This window comes from Mauremys mutica, chromosome 8 (genome assembly GCF_020497125.1).
Source record: "Mauremys mutica isolate MM-2020 ecotype Southern chromosome 8, ASM2049712v1, whole genome shotgun sequence".
Taxonomy (NCBI): domain Eukaryota; kingdom Metazoa; phylum Chordata; order Testudines; family Geoemydidae; genus Mauremys; species Mauremys mutica.
The window spans coordinates 90,588,015-90,603,851 of NC_059079.1; the positions used below are offsets into that span (position 1 = coordinate 90,588,015).

The following is a 15,837-nucleotide window of genomic DNA, read 5'->3' on the forward strand; positions in this document are numbered from 1 at the left end:
TGCCTTGCTAAAATTTTTGAAGTATTATCTGTATCTAATCTGCAGCCAGAGCTCCTCCCTCTTTTGTGTAGGGTCTTTGAGGAGGAGAGGTGCTTTGGACCTGCAAGTAGAACCTGAACCTTTTTGATAATGTGATCAAATCTATGCTTGTTCTGTTTCTGGAATGAATGTCCAGAATTCCAGACACCAGTTGCCAGAGCCCTGAACCAGGAGCCTGGCTGGCAAGCTGAGTTCTGCTTTTAGTTCCTTGCCTAAGTTATTTGCCTTTCTTCTTCGAGTGATTGCTCCTATGCATTCCAGTTAGGTGTGCGCGCCGCGCATGCACGGCATCTCGGATCTTTTTTACCCTAGCAACTCCGGCGGGCCGGCTGGGCGCCCCCTGGAGTGGCGCCGCTATGGCGCTGAATATATACCCCAGCCGGCCCGTCCGCTCCTCAGTTCCTTCTTACCGCCCGTGACGGCCAGTTGGAACTGTGGAGTGCTCTCTGTCCTCCACAACCCTAGCTCTCGCTACTTGTTTGTACATAGTTAGTTTAGTGATTAGTTTTACAGTTTGTTAGTTAGATAGTTAGTGTTTAGATAAGGTTAAAAGGGGGGTTTCCCCCTTTGCCTCCCCCGGTGCGGGCTCATGCCCAAAGCACCGGGCTTTAAGCCCTGCGCATCGTGCCAGAAGCCGATGCCTGTCGGAGACCCGCACGACGCCTGCCTCCGTTGCCTGGGCGAAGGACATAGAAGAGATAAGTGTTCGCTCTGTTCCACCTTCAAACCGCGAACTCGGAAAGAGCGGGATATCCGCTTAAAGCAGCTCCTGATGGAAGCGTCGCTCCAGCCCCCGGCACCGCCCGCGCCGGCACCGCGAGCTTCCTCGGTGCAGAGCGCACCGGCGGCACCAAGCCGCTCAGGCCCCGCGGCCCCGCAGCCTCAGAAGGCGGCTACGAAGTCCCGGCACCGCTCGCTCTCGCCTTCAAAAAGACATAAGCTGGCGAAGGCGCTTGCTAAGGCCCGCGCTGAGGACTCGGCCTAAGTTATTTGCCTTTCTCAGCCTGTGCCATGTGTTTGTACGTACCATCCAGACTTGCATACATGGTGTCAGAGAACCACAGTTCTTTTAGCCTGCTGGGCTGTGACTGGGTGGGTATGTGGTGCAAGCAGAGAAACCTCAAATCTAATGTACCTACTTTATATGCATCCCTCCCCTGTTGCTGAGCAAACAACATCCTTCAGGAAAAGCACTGTGCAAATTGTTTTGGTCACAGACTGCTGGCCATTCTGATCTTCAAAGTCATTTGCTCATATCAGGTACTGATCCCCTCTGTGCATGAATATTAGCCCCTGGATGCAGAGATTCCTTGGGAGTAGTTCTTGACAACTTGTGCTAGCGTTTAGAACCTCTGAAGATTTTCCACTGGTTACAGCTCTGTTAGCTTCACCACATAATCAACTTGTAGGCAAATGATAACTAATACAAAGCCTCCTTTAGAATTTCCAGTTCCCATTGTTTGCCTGGGGTTTTTCTGTGCCTGTTGCATTGAGGGTCTGAGAAACTTGAAAGCCACTAAGGGAAGCTGCCTCTCCAGTGCCTCTTACCCTGATTTGCCACCAAAGGCAGCAGAAATTTAAATGGAAATCAAATTCCAAGTCCCACTTACATTAAAAATCCTACATTGCAAATGCTGAGCATTTCACTAAGGTTTGTGTGCACCTGATATGTAGGGCTGCCTTCCCTCCAGTCCTCTCCCGGCATTACTAGGAACATCTCATCTTTAACAAGGTTATCCTGCCTCCTGCAAGTCCTTGTTATCTCTGAATCTCTAAATTCCTTTTAGACCCTTGTAAATTATCATCAATGTGTGGAGGCAATGCCCCAAACACCATTGTGTTGACAAGGGGATGTGCATCACAGCCTATGTACACACTACCACTTACGTTGGTATAAGTTATGTCACTCGGGGTGGGGGGTGAATAAGCCACTCCTTGAGCGATGTAAGTTGCATTGATCTAAGCGCCGATGTAGACAGCGCTATGTCCATGGGAGAGTTTCTGCCAACATAGCTACTGCCGCTCACGGGGACTGGAGTAATTCAGTCGGCGGGAGAGCTCTCTCCCATTGGCTTAGAGCGTCTGCACTAGCAGTGCTACAAGATCTGTAGTGTAGCCATAGCCCTGGTGGTAATTCTACTGGCACCCCTCAAGCTCAGGCCCCAGGTAAATGTCCCCTGCTCTTCCCTACAAGTCAGCCTATGGTTGATAGTTTCCATTTGAATGGAGTGTTGCAGAAGAACAGCTAATCTCTGAGAATGTGGTTGGGCTCATTGCTGGTGTGGTGTACTGGGTACGGAGGGGAGACAAGCTAATGGAGAGGGACTGATCGACTGTAGCACCCATGGCTTCTTCCCATCCTGAATGCAGGGAGGCCCATATTGAGAGAGCATGGAGATGGCCAAGCTGAAGTTTCTGAGAGGCAGATAGCAGACAGAATCCCTTTGGGCTGCTGCTCTGGAAGGAGCAAAGTGCTGTAATTGGCGGGTGTTGCCTGCAGCAGCCCAGGACGGAAGGCGCATGATAATGAGCGGTGGCCTGACCAGACGATGAAGGCCTATTCCACTAACGAGGTTATGCCTGGTGGTGACTTCAGCAACCCTTCATTATTTTATTAATCCAGAAGCTCTGGCGCTGCATGCTCTGATGGAAGCTGGAATGATAACTGCAGTAAGTGATTGCTTCCTGCAGCCAGCCTGACAGGGAGTACAGGCACTAAGTAGTGCCAATAAATCAGAGGTGGGAGAGCCAGCGGGAGAATGGGGCCACAATAAGAGTCAGGGCTGATGTGAGCTGAATGTACAAAGTTTATTTTACATGTTGTGCTCGAAAGGTCCCGGTTCAGGCTGCTGGGCTGGAAGCAGTCAGAAGATAAAGCTAGAATGTTTGAGCTGGCTCCAAAGCAGCAGAAGGGATACAATGTTCCACACGTAGAACAGGGAACAAAACCTTTTCCTCCTCCCCCTTTAATCCCAGCGGCAAACATGTAGCTAGTTTCTACTGGCAGCATGTTCCTGCTCTTTCTTCCCTCAGTAGCTTTGCATGTGTTCGTCCACCTTCATGGAAATGTTAGTGGCTCTACTGCTCCCCTCAGACACAAGGTCTGCCTATCTGCCCTGACCTGGCTGGCACTGGGGGGCAAGTTGGGTGTAGTGTCTCAGGCCTGATCCCAGTAGGTACAGGAGTGGGAAGGGAGTGTCCTTGGATCTTTGTGAAGGATGCTGGGGTCCCTCCTGCAAGGTGGGGTGCAGAGTGTTTTGGAGGAGAACATCTTGGTACCCTGGTATCCTTATCAATATGGTAGAGTCCATTACGTGGTAACTAATATTGGTTTGCGTAAGGGCTCTCATTGGCCAGTTGGACCTATTCAGGGGCATCTGAGACATATCCTGGTATCCAGAGAAGTCATAGCTGGAGAAGTGAATGGACTCTGCTGCAAATAGACAGCAGTGCTGGGGTGTAAGTGAGCGTACTGCAGGAGCAGAGACTGGAACAATCAACTCCAAAACCACAATCTCCAACACTTCAATGAAAGGCCATCTCCCTAGATGGCAGTCGTGGCAGTAGGGGTAAGTCCCTTATGGGACAGAGGCCAACATCCCTCACTCCTACCCCTAAAGTCAGAATGCTACAGTGGGATCTTATCACTGAAATTAAAGAACTGGAAATAACTATAGGGTGGTCCCTCTTCTAACAGGGCAGCCTCTTGGAGCTGGAATTGAGTTTGGTTTAGACCAAATCTGCAGTGGGAGCAGAAGCATGCTAGCGGCATCTCTGGTTAACAATGGGGGTGGCTTGCAGGATTGTAGCACAGATTTATTTTACCCAGTGTCGACATGGATTCTGTTCTTTCCTCTGAGGACATGCTCTAAACACCAGCTTCCATAGGCTAGAGCACCAAGATGTACAAGAGCCCTGTCTGCACTGGTTGGATAAATGTTGTGAGAACCCTGTTAGCCCCAGCCATGCTTGGACAGGATAACAAGCGAACCACTTCCTTGTGAATGTTTTATGGCACTTGTGTTACAAAATGATTCCTTTTAAAAAGTTCCAATTTTTCTGTAGGAACTGTTTTTCCTAGTGGAATGAACGATGCTTCAAAAACACTTCCCCACCGCAAAATTGGGGGTAAGTGTGGGAATTGGTAATTTAAAAAAGTTCTCTACTTGCAACACATCAATTCCAGGGTGTGTGTTCTGGTTCACAGCATATTCTAGATGCGAGAAGCAAAGTAGACTGACCAGAGAATACCCAACCCCAAGTAATGCATCCCTGTTGACTTAAAACAGTAAATGAAGAGAGCTACCCATATTGTCCTGAGGACCTTCCCCACCATATTCCTGATCAGGACCTTGGAGCAACCAAAGAAACTAGAAAATCCATCTTGGGAGAGGACTTTGGGAGTTTAGTCAGTGCTGGCTGGATGCCCATGCAGTGCAGACATTATTAGTAAAGCCCATAATCACGCACCTCACTATTGTGTCTCAGTGCATCAATTTAAAGAGCTCCTGAGAACCCTGTGGGACAGTCCTGATTGCTGGGTTGAGTCAGCCCTGCTGTATGACCATTGTACTGATGTGGCTAAACGAGTTTCCCATTTCCCCTTTCACTGATTAGAAGAATCTCTGGCTTTCTAGAAGGCCTATGTATGTGTGCTCCTGCCACTTGGCTTTCCCCAGTCAGTGGGGGAAGGGGAGATACTGCAGGCTGCTGGGAGCTTATTGCTGTTTCCTGTCTTGTCTGAGCTCTTGTTCTCTCTGAGGTGATGGGCTGGGATCTGCTCGTGTTCAAACCGGCCGCTCTTTGTGTTCCTGCCAAAGACATCCCAGCAGCAAAGTGAAATTGCAGCCCTTCCCTCCCTTGTCCCGTCCCCCACCCCCCGACCCTCCCGAGCCCTCCTCATCCAGACAGAGCAGCCGGTGGAATGAGATGGAGGAGGATGAATTAGGGTAACACTTCTAGCAGATGATGATGGAAAAGGTTGTAACTCTCCCCTTCCAGCACCATCCGGAGTCGGAGGAAATGCACATCACCGTCCTGCAAAAACTCATTGAGATCCATTCATAGCAAGGCAATGCTGGCCTCGCCTCCCTCCCCTCTCCCCACAGCTCCATCCCCAGCAAACCGAGCTGCTTCCAGAGCAGGAGGGTAGCAGCTCGTGGTAGGCAGGCTGCTGGGGTGCACCTGGCTTTGCCTTCCAGCAGTGACCCAGTCTGCAAAGCCTGGAAGCCTGGGGGTAACTCGGCTCCTCAGCACAGATGGCAGATAAGAAGCTGGAGGTGGGCAGGGAGCAGCAGCATATCCAGACAGGTGTTAAGAAGGAGAGGGAATGGAATTTGAAGATGATTGTTGATGAAATATCGGTTTTGTGTTGCCCTGTCTGGGTCTCTAACTCCCCCCCCAGAGGGCGAGGGTAACATTTTGTCAACGGAAAGGCAACCTCGTCAGTCTCTGCCTAGGGCCAAAGAGAGGGTTAATCCAGGATGGTCTGAGCATGGGGGGTGGGAGAGGTGACTGGGCAAGGAGGCTCCTGGTGAGTGGTTGTGGGAACAGTGAGAAGGGGAGGAGCACTCACCTTGGGCACCGGCCTAAGGAAATATGGCCCCGTGTGTTCCCTCCCCACCAGCATGTGCCTGGAATGGGGGAAGTGGATCTGGAGTGGTGAGGAGGGTGGGAACATCAGCCACAGAGTAAAGAAACAGGGCAAACCACGCCCTGTGGGGAGAAGCAAAGCTCCTCCTTTCCCTTTGTGTTGTGACTTTAGACCACGTTAGCACCGAGGAGATCAGACCTCCCAACTGTCCTGTGACTCTCGTGCCACCCTCTTTATTTGGGAGAGGGAGGTATACGCACAGCGCCTGAGAAGAAGGAACTGGGAGGTGTCTCAGGGTCTGGCCTAGGAGGGGTTAAAACGTAGAAGTTCCCAATTGGTGCTTAGTGGTTTGGCTGAGGGCGGTTTCCACAGCCCCCCTCTCCCCTTGATCACCTGCTTCCCGTTAGGGCTGGGACAGGCTAGGCCAAGCGGAGGGCAGGGTCAGGGAGAGTTCCTTTGCGGGTACCTCTCGAGCTGCGACGTGGGCTCTGCGCTCACTCAGCAGATTGGAAACACATGTTGACAGGATGAAAGGCTGGTCTCTGAAGGCAGCAGACTGAGTCCCGGAATCACCCCAGCGCTTCAGGGAATAAAATTTTACATTTGCAATAATGAAGTTCTTAAAATGCTGATAAGTTTGATAGAAAACTCAGCAGAGCTCTGTCCTGGCTCCCTTTCTTACTGATCCTGGAGCTGCCTCGTCATTTGGCCTTAGACCAAGTGGGGAGGGGAGTTTTTCACAAGCGAAGGAAGTGGCTGTTTGGCCGCCCTATGCTTCTGGGGCCTCAGCCTCTCATGCAGTCTCAGCAACTCTTGGGCCTGCTGAATCTCACCTTCTAGCCGTGGTCAGGAAACTGCGAGCCTGGGGAAGGTCCCCTGTATTGTAAGGTTGGCCCTGTGGATGTTGTCATCCTTGGAAGCAAGTGCGTGCGTGTGCATGCGTGTGTGTCTTACTCCTGCTTTAGGATAGAAGGAGTGATGCTTCATATGCGCTCCTTCATCCAGATGGGCTAGGATTCACTTGTGGATTGGGAAGAGGGGTGGCCAAAAGGTAGGGTGATTATTATTAATTCATATTCCAGTAGTGTCTAGAGGCCCCAGTGGGGGATCAGGGTTCCATTGTGCTAAGTGATGTAAAACAGTCTCTGTCCCCACAGACCTGTAATTACCACAAGTGTCAGGCACAGAGTTGCCCTCTTGGAAATATGGGCAGACAACTAGCAGTTGATTAACATGCTTTCAAATTTGCTTACAGGTAAAGCTGGCCAGATGTCCCAGGTTACTGGGAACATACTGGTTTTGGGGACCTGCCCTGGCATCCTGGGTGTTTTTTAAATGCCCTAGATGTTATTGTACTCACAGGGGAGTTGTGTATGGGCCCCACGGCAGTGTTAGCTGGACTCTGAGTTCCTTAGTAAAGTGAAAATGCTGGAAGTGAAACTGGAAGGCCAGGGGATATGTGGTTACCCTCTCCCCTTCCCCCCCCATGCTGCCAATACCTTCCCCAACTCCAGGACAAGCCCTCTTGCTACCTTATTTCCACCCCCTACCCACCAAACCCTCTTGCACCCCTTGTGAAATGCTCTCCTGCTCTGACCATCTGCTCCCAAAACCCTGATGTACATCCTCTCCTTCCCATAGTAGTATCTAGCAAGGTGTTTGGGTTTGGCGTTCAAGAATCTGACCTCCCCCAATACACTGGGCAACCACTGTCTCTTGTCCCTGAGGGAATCTCAACACCTTAAGAAATTGCATTTCTCCTTCTCCAGGAGGGATATAAATGTTTCTGTTATGTATTTGGGAAAAAACAACAGATGATGTAGTTTCATCATACGATCATATGATGATAACACTCTTTCCATTCCACTGGTGTCTCAGGAGGATGTTAAACAGAGCTACTAGAATTAGAGCTTTTTAAATCAGTGGGTCCAGATAACTTGCATCCAAGAGCTTGAAGTTGGCAGAGAAACTCTCTGGACCATTAATGTTGATTTTCAATAAGTCGTGGAACACTGGGGTAGTTCCAAAAGACTGGAAGAAAACTAGTGTTGTGCCAATATTTAATGGGGTGACCTGCGTAATTATAGATAGGCCTGTCATGCTGACATCGATCCCAGGCAAGAGAATGGAGCGGCTGAGACAGGACCTGATTAATAAAGAATTAAAGGAGGGTAATATAATTAATGCCAATCAATATGGGTTTATGGAATATAGATTCTATCAAACTAACTTGATTTTTAAATGAGATTACAAATTTGTCTGATAAAGGTAACAGTGTTGATGGAATATATTTAGATTTCTGTAAGGTGTTTCATACCACATAACATTTTGATATAAAAAACCTAGAATGAGATAAAATTAATATGGCACATATTAAGTGGATTAAAAAGGTCTCAAAATGTAATTGTAAATGCGGAACAGTCATCTTGCCAATGTGTTTCTAGTGGAGTCCTGCCTGGATCTGTTCTTGGCCTTACACTATTTAACATTTTTATCAGTAACCTGGAAGAAAACATAAAATCATCACTGATAAAGTTGACAGAGTTTGCAGATGATGCACAAATTGGGGCAGTGGTAAACAATGAAGAGGACAGGTCATTGATTCAGAATGATCTGGATTGTTTGGTAAACTGGGCACAAGCAAGCAATATGTATTTTAATATGGCTAAATGTAAATGTATATATCTAGGATCAAGGAACGTAGGCCATAATTACAGGATTGGGGGCTTTGTCTTGGGGAGCAGTGATTCTGAAAAAGATTTGGGGGCTCATGCTGGATAATCAACTGAACCTGAGCTCCCGATGCAATGCTGTGGCCAAAAGGGCTAATGCCATTCCTTGGATGCATAAATGGGAGAATCTCATGTTGGAGTGAGAGGTTACTTTACCCTTGCATTTGGATCCGGTGTCACACTGCTGGAATACTGTGCCTACTTCTGGCGCCCCTCCTCCCCCCCATTCAAGTAGGATGTTTATAAATTGGAGACAGTTCGGATAAGAGCCACATGAATGATTAAAGGATTAGAAAGTCTGCCTTATGGTGATAGGCTCAAGGAGCTCAATCTATTTAGTTTAAGAAAGAGATGGTTAAGGGTGATTGGATTATGATCTAGAAGTACCTACATGGGGAACAAATATTTAATAGTGGGTTCTTCAGTTTAGCAGAGAAAGGTACAGTATAACACGATCCAATGGCTGGAAGTTGAAGTTAGTCAAATTCAGACTAGAAATAAGGTGTACATTTTTAATAAGTAAGAATAATTAACTGTTGGAACAACTTGCCAAGGGTTGTGGTGGATTCTCTGTCACTGGCAATTTTTAAATCACGACTGGATGTTTTTCTAAAAGATCTGCTCTAGGAGTTATTTGGGGGAAGTTCGACGGCCAGTGTTACACAGGAGGTCGCTGATTACAATGGTTCTTTCTGCCCTTAGAATCTGTGAATCTCCAGATGTCTTCACAGTAGTGTTCATGTTCAGCAGGAGCCTATGTTTGTGTTAAAATCACATTGGATCACTGCTAGCGTACAAGTTGGGCCCCCACTGCTGGAAATGTCTTGGTCAGACCAACACTAGTTCCTGTCCTGTTTTTCCAAGCCACCATGTCAGAACTGTGGCTCCCAGGTCAGGCAGCTAGGGGAGGGCAAGTGGGGAGCCTTTCAAGAACTGAACACTGTGTAAAAAGAGTCCCAGAAAGGAATACACATCAGTGGGAGAAACAGCTATTTGAAAGGCTGACCATGCTGGACGTCCTCCATTGGAAAAGCAACTGGTCACATGGTGAGTCAGTGGCAAAGCCAGGAATAGAACCCAGGGCCCTGTCTCAAGGCCTCTGCTCTAACCACTAAACCACACTAATACGTGCTGTCTCAAAGTTAGATGGCTCAGTGTATCCCCTTTCTTTGCTGATCTTCCCCTTTTCTCTCCTTTTCAGGGAACCCATTGGAAAGAAGAAGTCTGGTAAGGACAATTTTTTCTTCTTTAATTTCAGCATCTCCTGCCTTTTGTCTTGCTGCCATTGTAACCTGTCCAGGCAGCACAAGTTTTGGAGGGTGGGGGGAAGAGTCCATAACACCAGCTTGTACACATCCATTGATCAGCTGCAGCACCAATAAGTGGTGGGAGAGAAGTTGGCGGTCATCATCTTAGGAGCTCCATCTGGAGTCACAGAAGTGGAGCGAGCCTCTCTGCTTGGATCTTTTCCTTCCTCTGCTCTCTAACTTGGTTACTGCTTCACCCCAGATGCTGGTTGTATAGATTGAGCAAGGGATGAATGTGAACAGGAGGCTGATTTCCCGGCAGCCCATCAATGTGTTTCATTGCAAACCATTGCGAGCTCCAATTCTAGGCTCCTCTCTGCCTCCTGTGTGGTGTCCCTGCAGGTATATAGGGGCCTCCAAAGATACTGGACTTCCCCTGCCCTTCTAGAGTGTACTACATATAAGGGGCAGAGGGAATCCTCTGGTGGCATGGGGACAGTGGAACAACCCTCTTCCATTCCCCCTTGCAGACCTCAGCATAGGGATGTGCTGAGGCAGTTGGGAGGGCAGAAGGGGAATAGCTGGAGCATATTGCTCTCCACCTATTCAGGGCTACAGGATTGTTTGTTGTTGAGCTAACCATTCCCACCATCACCTTCACCTCCATGTTTATTTCCCCCTTCCCTCATGCTTTCTTTCTCCACCATTTTGTTCCTTCATTAGGGTTTATCCAGAGAACGGCTTCTTTCCTTCAGAGAGGTAGTAACAGCCACTCCCCGCTTGGGCCTTGCTCTTGCTTTGCCTTTCCGCTGGGTGACACCGGCTGTTTCTGTGTGGGGAAATCAGGGGCCCCTTGCAAGAAGCTATCTCACACCCCACAGCTCTGTTTTGTTGCTGGTTGACTTGAGGGATTGATGAGGGGCTGGGAAAAGAACGTCCACTGGGTTTTGTGACTGTCCACTCAGGATGGAAAGGCCCGTACAACAGTCTCCTGTTGAGCCCTGACTACTAGATCTGAGCAGCTCAGTACAGTCTGTGCAGATTGGAGGGACTATCCTAAAGGTCTTCAGGCAGAGGACAGAAGCTTTGTTTTGGGCTGGAAATGTGGAGCTGCAGGTGCCAGTCAATCCCTGCTCCTGGAGAATTGGCCTGGGCATCTGATATATTGGATGTGTTGACAGAGCTGTGTACACACACCCAAAGTCTTAGCTCCATCTTCTCTGTTCTCATTGGCTCTGAAGGGCGTTCCTCCAACACAAGACTTCATGGTGTCTTTCTCATCAGGTACCTACCATTGATTCTGGGCTTTGGTGCTGTTGTCTATCATCCCTTTATCCTCCTTTTCTGCCTCTTGGTACACCTATAGCTTGTGCCTTTTCAAAAAGTTCCCAGCATCAGTTGGTCTGAACAAAGCTTCTGGAGGACTATTAAGAACTCTCCAGTCAAATATTGCCCTACCACGTGATGACAGAGAGAACAGTGACCCCTTGAGAACACAGGGTTTTCGTTGTTCTTGGGGCATGTCATGCCCTTGGTGTTATTTGGTATATTGCTTACTAGGATTTTAGCTACATAGCAGAGCACTATGGATGATGGTTCCTCATTTCTCTGGCTATCATTGCCACTGGGTGCAGCTGTCTAAAACTGGACCCTACAGCATGGCTTATACAACTCTCAGGTGCCAACTGCAGGAGCCTTCCACTGCTCTTTAGTGTCAGGCCTTGGCTGATTCTCCTGTGGCAAAACAATGGGATATGAGCAAAGTCTGCACGGAGATTAGATGGCGGAAGCATAAGGTTGTGGTGTAAGCTTAGGTGGTCCTTTGAGTGGTAGGTGAGAGGGCACAGAACATGCCCTGGTGTGGTTGGGGACAAGTGTAGGCTGAAACTGTGGTTTGCTTTTTCGCTAAAGCTGAGATAAAATTGATGAGCCTCTCAGTCTCACAAAGTCCTTTTATAGGACTGAGTGAGAGCAGCTGGCAGCAAAATGTGGCAGGGGAGGGTATTTGTATGCAGTATGGAATCAATATGTTGTTGTTTCACCCCAACCCATGCAGACAGGGCAGGGGGAACCTTTTGGTCTTGGGTAGCTTTGATTGAGAGTCTGTGCTAAAAATAGCAGCATAGCCATGGTGGCAGTGGGCTAACCACCAAGTACAATCTGGTCCACAGGACTCAGGTGGCTAGCCTGAGCCACCACCCATGCTGCCATGGCTACGCAGATAATTTTAGCATACTTGCTTACTCAAAGCTAGTGTGTGTACATCGACCCAAGCTGGAAATTACACCTTCAGCTGTTTTGTAGACATGCCCTTAGTCCCACGGACCGAGTGAGAGTCGAGGACAATATCTGGAGTTGGGGCTGGGAGTGCAGGGGAGTGTTTCTGTGGTTGAATATTCCCTGAGGGCAGAGTCACAGCAGCCACCTTAGAGTCCCTGTCTGTCCGAGCTGCCAAAGGCTGTTCAGTTAGCTGCATTAGCAGATTTGCTCCACCTGCTGCTGCGAACCCACCAGCAGGGCAGGTTTATAGGCAATGCCATTATGGTGCAAGGATTAGAGAGGCATTGGTTTTATAGTCATCATTCACCTCTTGAATTATACTTGCTGTGCACCAGAAGGGGAACTATTGGTTGTTTGTTGTGGCACCTGCTGGATCACAGCCAAACTCTGATACAGCAGGAGAACTCTGACTGCACCCATGTGGACATAATTCCACTCCCGTTCTCAAGGCCTGAGGGCTCCTAGGTAATGTTCTGTAACAAGCAAGGGAAAAATGCTTGTGTAAATGCAACTTTAAGGCCTGGGGATGCCTCATGGCAAGATTCTTTTCAGAGACCATTGTTGATACCTTACATCTTCTAGCAGAGGATGGGCCCTTGCCTTGTCTCTGTTTTAAGGGATCATTACTTTAAAGATCTCTGCTCCTCAGGTCCATTCGCTCTTGCTGCTTATCCCTTTCCTATGCTGATCCTGACTCCACACACACAGCAAGAAACAAAGGTTTTGCTTTAATGCACATTGTCCCTAAGGAACTAACAACAAGCTGCTGGTAACAAATTCTCAGGGATAGAATTGTTTTCCAATTGCATATTTCTCTGAGGATAGTCAAGAGGTGTCACTTGCCCTTTAAGGTAACATTAAGAAGAACAATCACTCCAGGGCCAGTGGCAGGAACGATCCATGTTTATAAACTGGATTTTTGTGGATATAAACAAATGTGCTGTTAAATGGCCGTAGGTAATGTGCTAAATCCCCTCAACCCTATTTGGTGAAGAATGAAAGGAGTGAGTTGCTCAATTCCCATTAAAAGTCAATGAGAGTTGGGCACTGTACATTATAGCCCAGGCCTGCACAACTCGTAAAGCAGCGAGGGCCATATTACTCCAAAGAAAACAGCTGAGGGCCAACCCACCCCAGCCCTGCCAAACCCACCCCCAGTGCCGCCAAGCCCTCCCAGAACACAACAGCCTCCCCAGCGCCACCCAGCCCCCCTGAAATACTCCCCCCACACACACTGCCCGCCCCGCAGAAACAAACCCTCCTTCCCCAGCACTGCCCCACCAAAACAGCGGTATTGACCCTTGGTAATATGTTATAGCGGGCCCCTAAGGTAGTATAATTAAGGTAAACGAAAAATGTCCTTTTGCTAGAAGTAGAATAAGATCTTCCCCCAACTTTGTAATCAATTGCCCTGTTGAATGAATGAGGTGTGAATGAGGAAGGTGCGGAAGGCAGCACCTCCAGGCAGCTGCAACCCTTGGAGAGGGGATGGGAGCCAGACCGGATCAGTAGAACAGGTCAGCAACCGACTCGTCGCTCACCTCCGCAGCCCCCTCTGCCACTGCCCCCCCCGCCTGCTCGCCTCCTCAGCCCCCCACCCCCTGGCTCGCCTACTCACCCCCCGCCACTGCCCTCCCACTCGCCTCCTCAGCCCCCCACCCCCTGGCTCGCCTACTCACCCCTCGCCACTGCCCTCCCACTCGCCTCCTCAGCCCCCCACCCCCTGGCTCTCCTACTCACCCCCCGCCACTGCCCACCTGCTCGCCTCCTCAGCCCCCATCCCCCCCACCCCACCCCCGGCTCGCCTACTCAGACCCTGCCACTGCCCACCCGCCTGCTCACCCCCCCCCTCCCCTGCCACCGGCTCACCTGACCCCCCGCCACTGCCTGCCCGCTCGCCTCCTCAGTCCCCCACCCCCCTGGCTTGCCTCCTCACCCCCTGCCACTGCCCGCCCACCTCTTCAGCCCCCCTCCCTCACCCGCCGCTTGCCTACTCACCTCCCGCGGGCTGCACAGTGAGCCCACGCGGGCCGCATGTTGTGCAAGCCTGTTATAGCCCCTTTGAAAATCTGTTTTGATGGCCGGTGTGCTTCTGGAGGTCAGGCTAGATGATGGGAGGCACAGGAGAACTCCGAAGTCTGATTTTGTCACTAATTTGTTTGTGTTTAAACTGTTTTACAAACCCCTTCCCCCAACACTATTTTTTTAAAGCTTCCAATAGAAAATATTTAAGTAAATACACATTCACCTGTAAGGTGTTTACAACCCATACACTGCAGCATTGGGCTAGTGCTTGAGAATCGGAAAGTGAAATTGACATTTTATATATATATATATATATATATATAAATACACACACTCATGCGCATAAACATGGTGGAACTCGTCTAGCAGATTAGCAAAGGGCTAGTAACATAGATAAGGACATTTGGATGTTGGTTTTATTTTTAAATTATTCTTAACCTGGTCATGTCTCTTTAATTGTACTCAGGGCCGGCTCCAGGCACCAGCGAAGGAAGCAGGTGCCTGGGGCGGCCAATAGAAAGGAGCGGCAGTCCGTCCGTCATTGGGGCGGCACATCTGGGTCCGCGGCAGCAATTCAGCGGTGGGTCCTTTAGTGCCTCGCTTCATCTTCGGCGGCAGCTCAATCAGGCTTTTTTTTTTTTTTCCCCTCTCTCTTTGACGCTTGGGGCGGCAAAAAAGCTGGAGCCAGCCCTGATTGTACTACATGTTGTATTATGATACTGCCTAGAGATCCCAACCAGGATCAGGGCACCATTGCGCTAGGTGCTATACGAACAGAGGAAGAGACAGTCCCTGCCTGAAGAGCTTCCATCTCAATAGGCAAGAGAGACAAAGGACGGCAGAAGGAAAACAAGCCAAGCCCTGGCATGTCCACAATGGAGACCTTTCAAGACTATTGATAAATGGCAATTCCATATGATTTTTTTTCTCATTTCCGGCCCTGATGAAGTTGCTGAACAAATAAGAGGGGCAGCAAAGAGGGGCTTGCCCTTCAGCATGTTCTCTGCATAACAGCAGAAAGAAATCACCACTGCAATAACCATGACATTCATAGACTCAGAGATATTTAAAGTTAGAAGGGATCTCTGTGACCATCTAGTCTAACCTGCATAACACAGGCCAGAGAACCAGTGGAACTGATGAAATAACATTTACACAAAGTGAAGTCAAAGGTTTTTTGCAGGGGAGCAGGCAAAAGGGTTTAGCAAAAATACCTATTTTGCCTTTTTTGTTTCCTGTTTCTGTTTGGAAATGGAAGTGTCAAAACACCATGAGATAGGTTCTGTTCTCAGTTCTGACATCTCAGGGCTACAATGGGGATGGGCTGGAAATCTCTCTAGCGAGCCTGTTCTCATGAAACTTCCCACCTGTATTGACAAGCCTCAGGGGTTTGGGTAAATGTCCAGACTTGCAGCTGAACTGAACTGCCACAGCTTTTGAGGTTGACTGTCACTTTTACAGTAAATGGTGCTGTGCCTGGTTATTGGTGGCCTGTCACTGGAGTGAACCTACCCATTTAGCAGTCCCTAGGCTGGTAGCTGGCTTGCCGTGTGTTTACATCCTGAGCTGAACATAGCTGGGACTTGAGCTAGGTGAAGGCAACAGGCAGTGCCTTACAGGAGGCAGCTTCTGCCTGGCCCAGATGAGAGGAGCTGTACTTATCTCCCTTAGAACTCATTCTCTTATCTTATCTTTAAACATTAGCACTACAAGCCTGATCCAAAGACTTCATTGAGCTCTGGATCAGGGCCTGTTGATCCAGTGAGCACCCCCTTACTAGACCACATGCTTGTGGCAGTAGGTGCATTGGAGGCTGTTCATGCAGCACTTGGAAGGTCTCTTCATTCCTTGTTACAATTATTTGGTCCACAGTTCTTTTTCAAAGAACTTACCTTAAACTTTCTCCCCAGGCATACACCTC

General features: G+C 49.1%; 1 protein-coding gene across 5 annotated transcripts in view; it reads left to right on the forward strand.

Moving 5' to 3' along the window:
• Positions 1–15,837, forward strand: part of SH3PXD2B (SH3 and PX domains 2B) — a 125,551-nt gene that overhangs the window by 89,702 nt on the left and 20,012 nt on the right. For 4 of the 5 annotated variants that reach the window (XM_045027541.1, XM_045027546.1, XM_045027542.1 and 1 more), the window contains 2 exons: positions 9,566–9,591; positions 10,335–10,370. In XM_045027541.1, coding sequence (XP_044883476.1) covers positions 9,566–9,591; positions 10,335–10,370 — 62 coding nt within the window. The remainder of the gene's footprint in view (positions 1–9,565; positions 9,592–10,334; positions 10,371–15,837) is intronic. The other variant, XM_045027543.1, reaches the window with a different exon arrangement.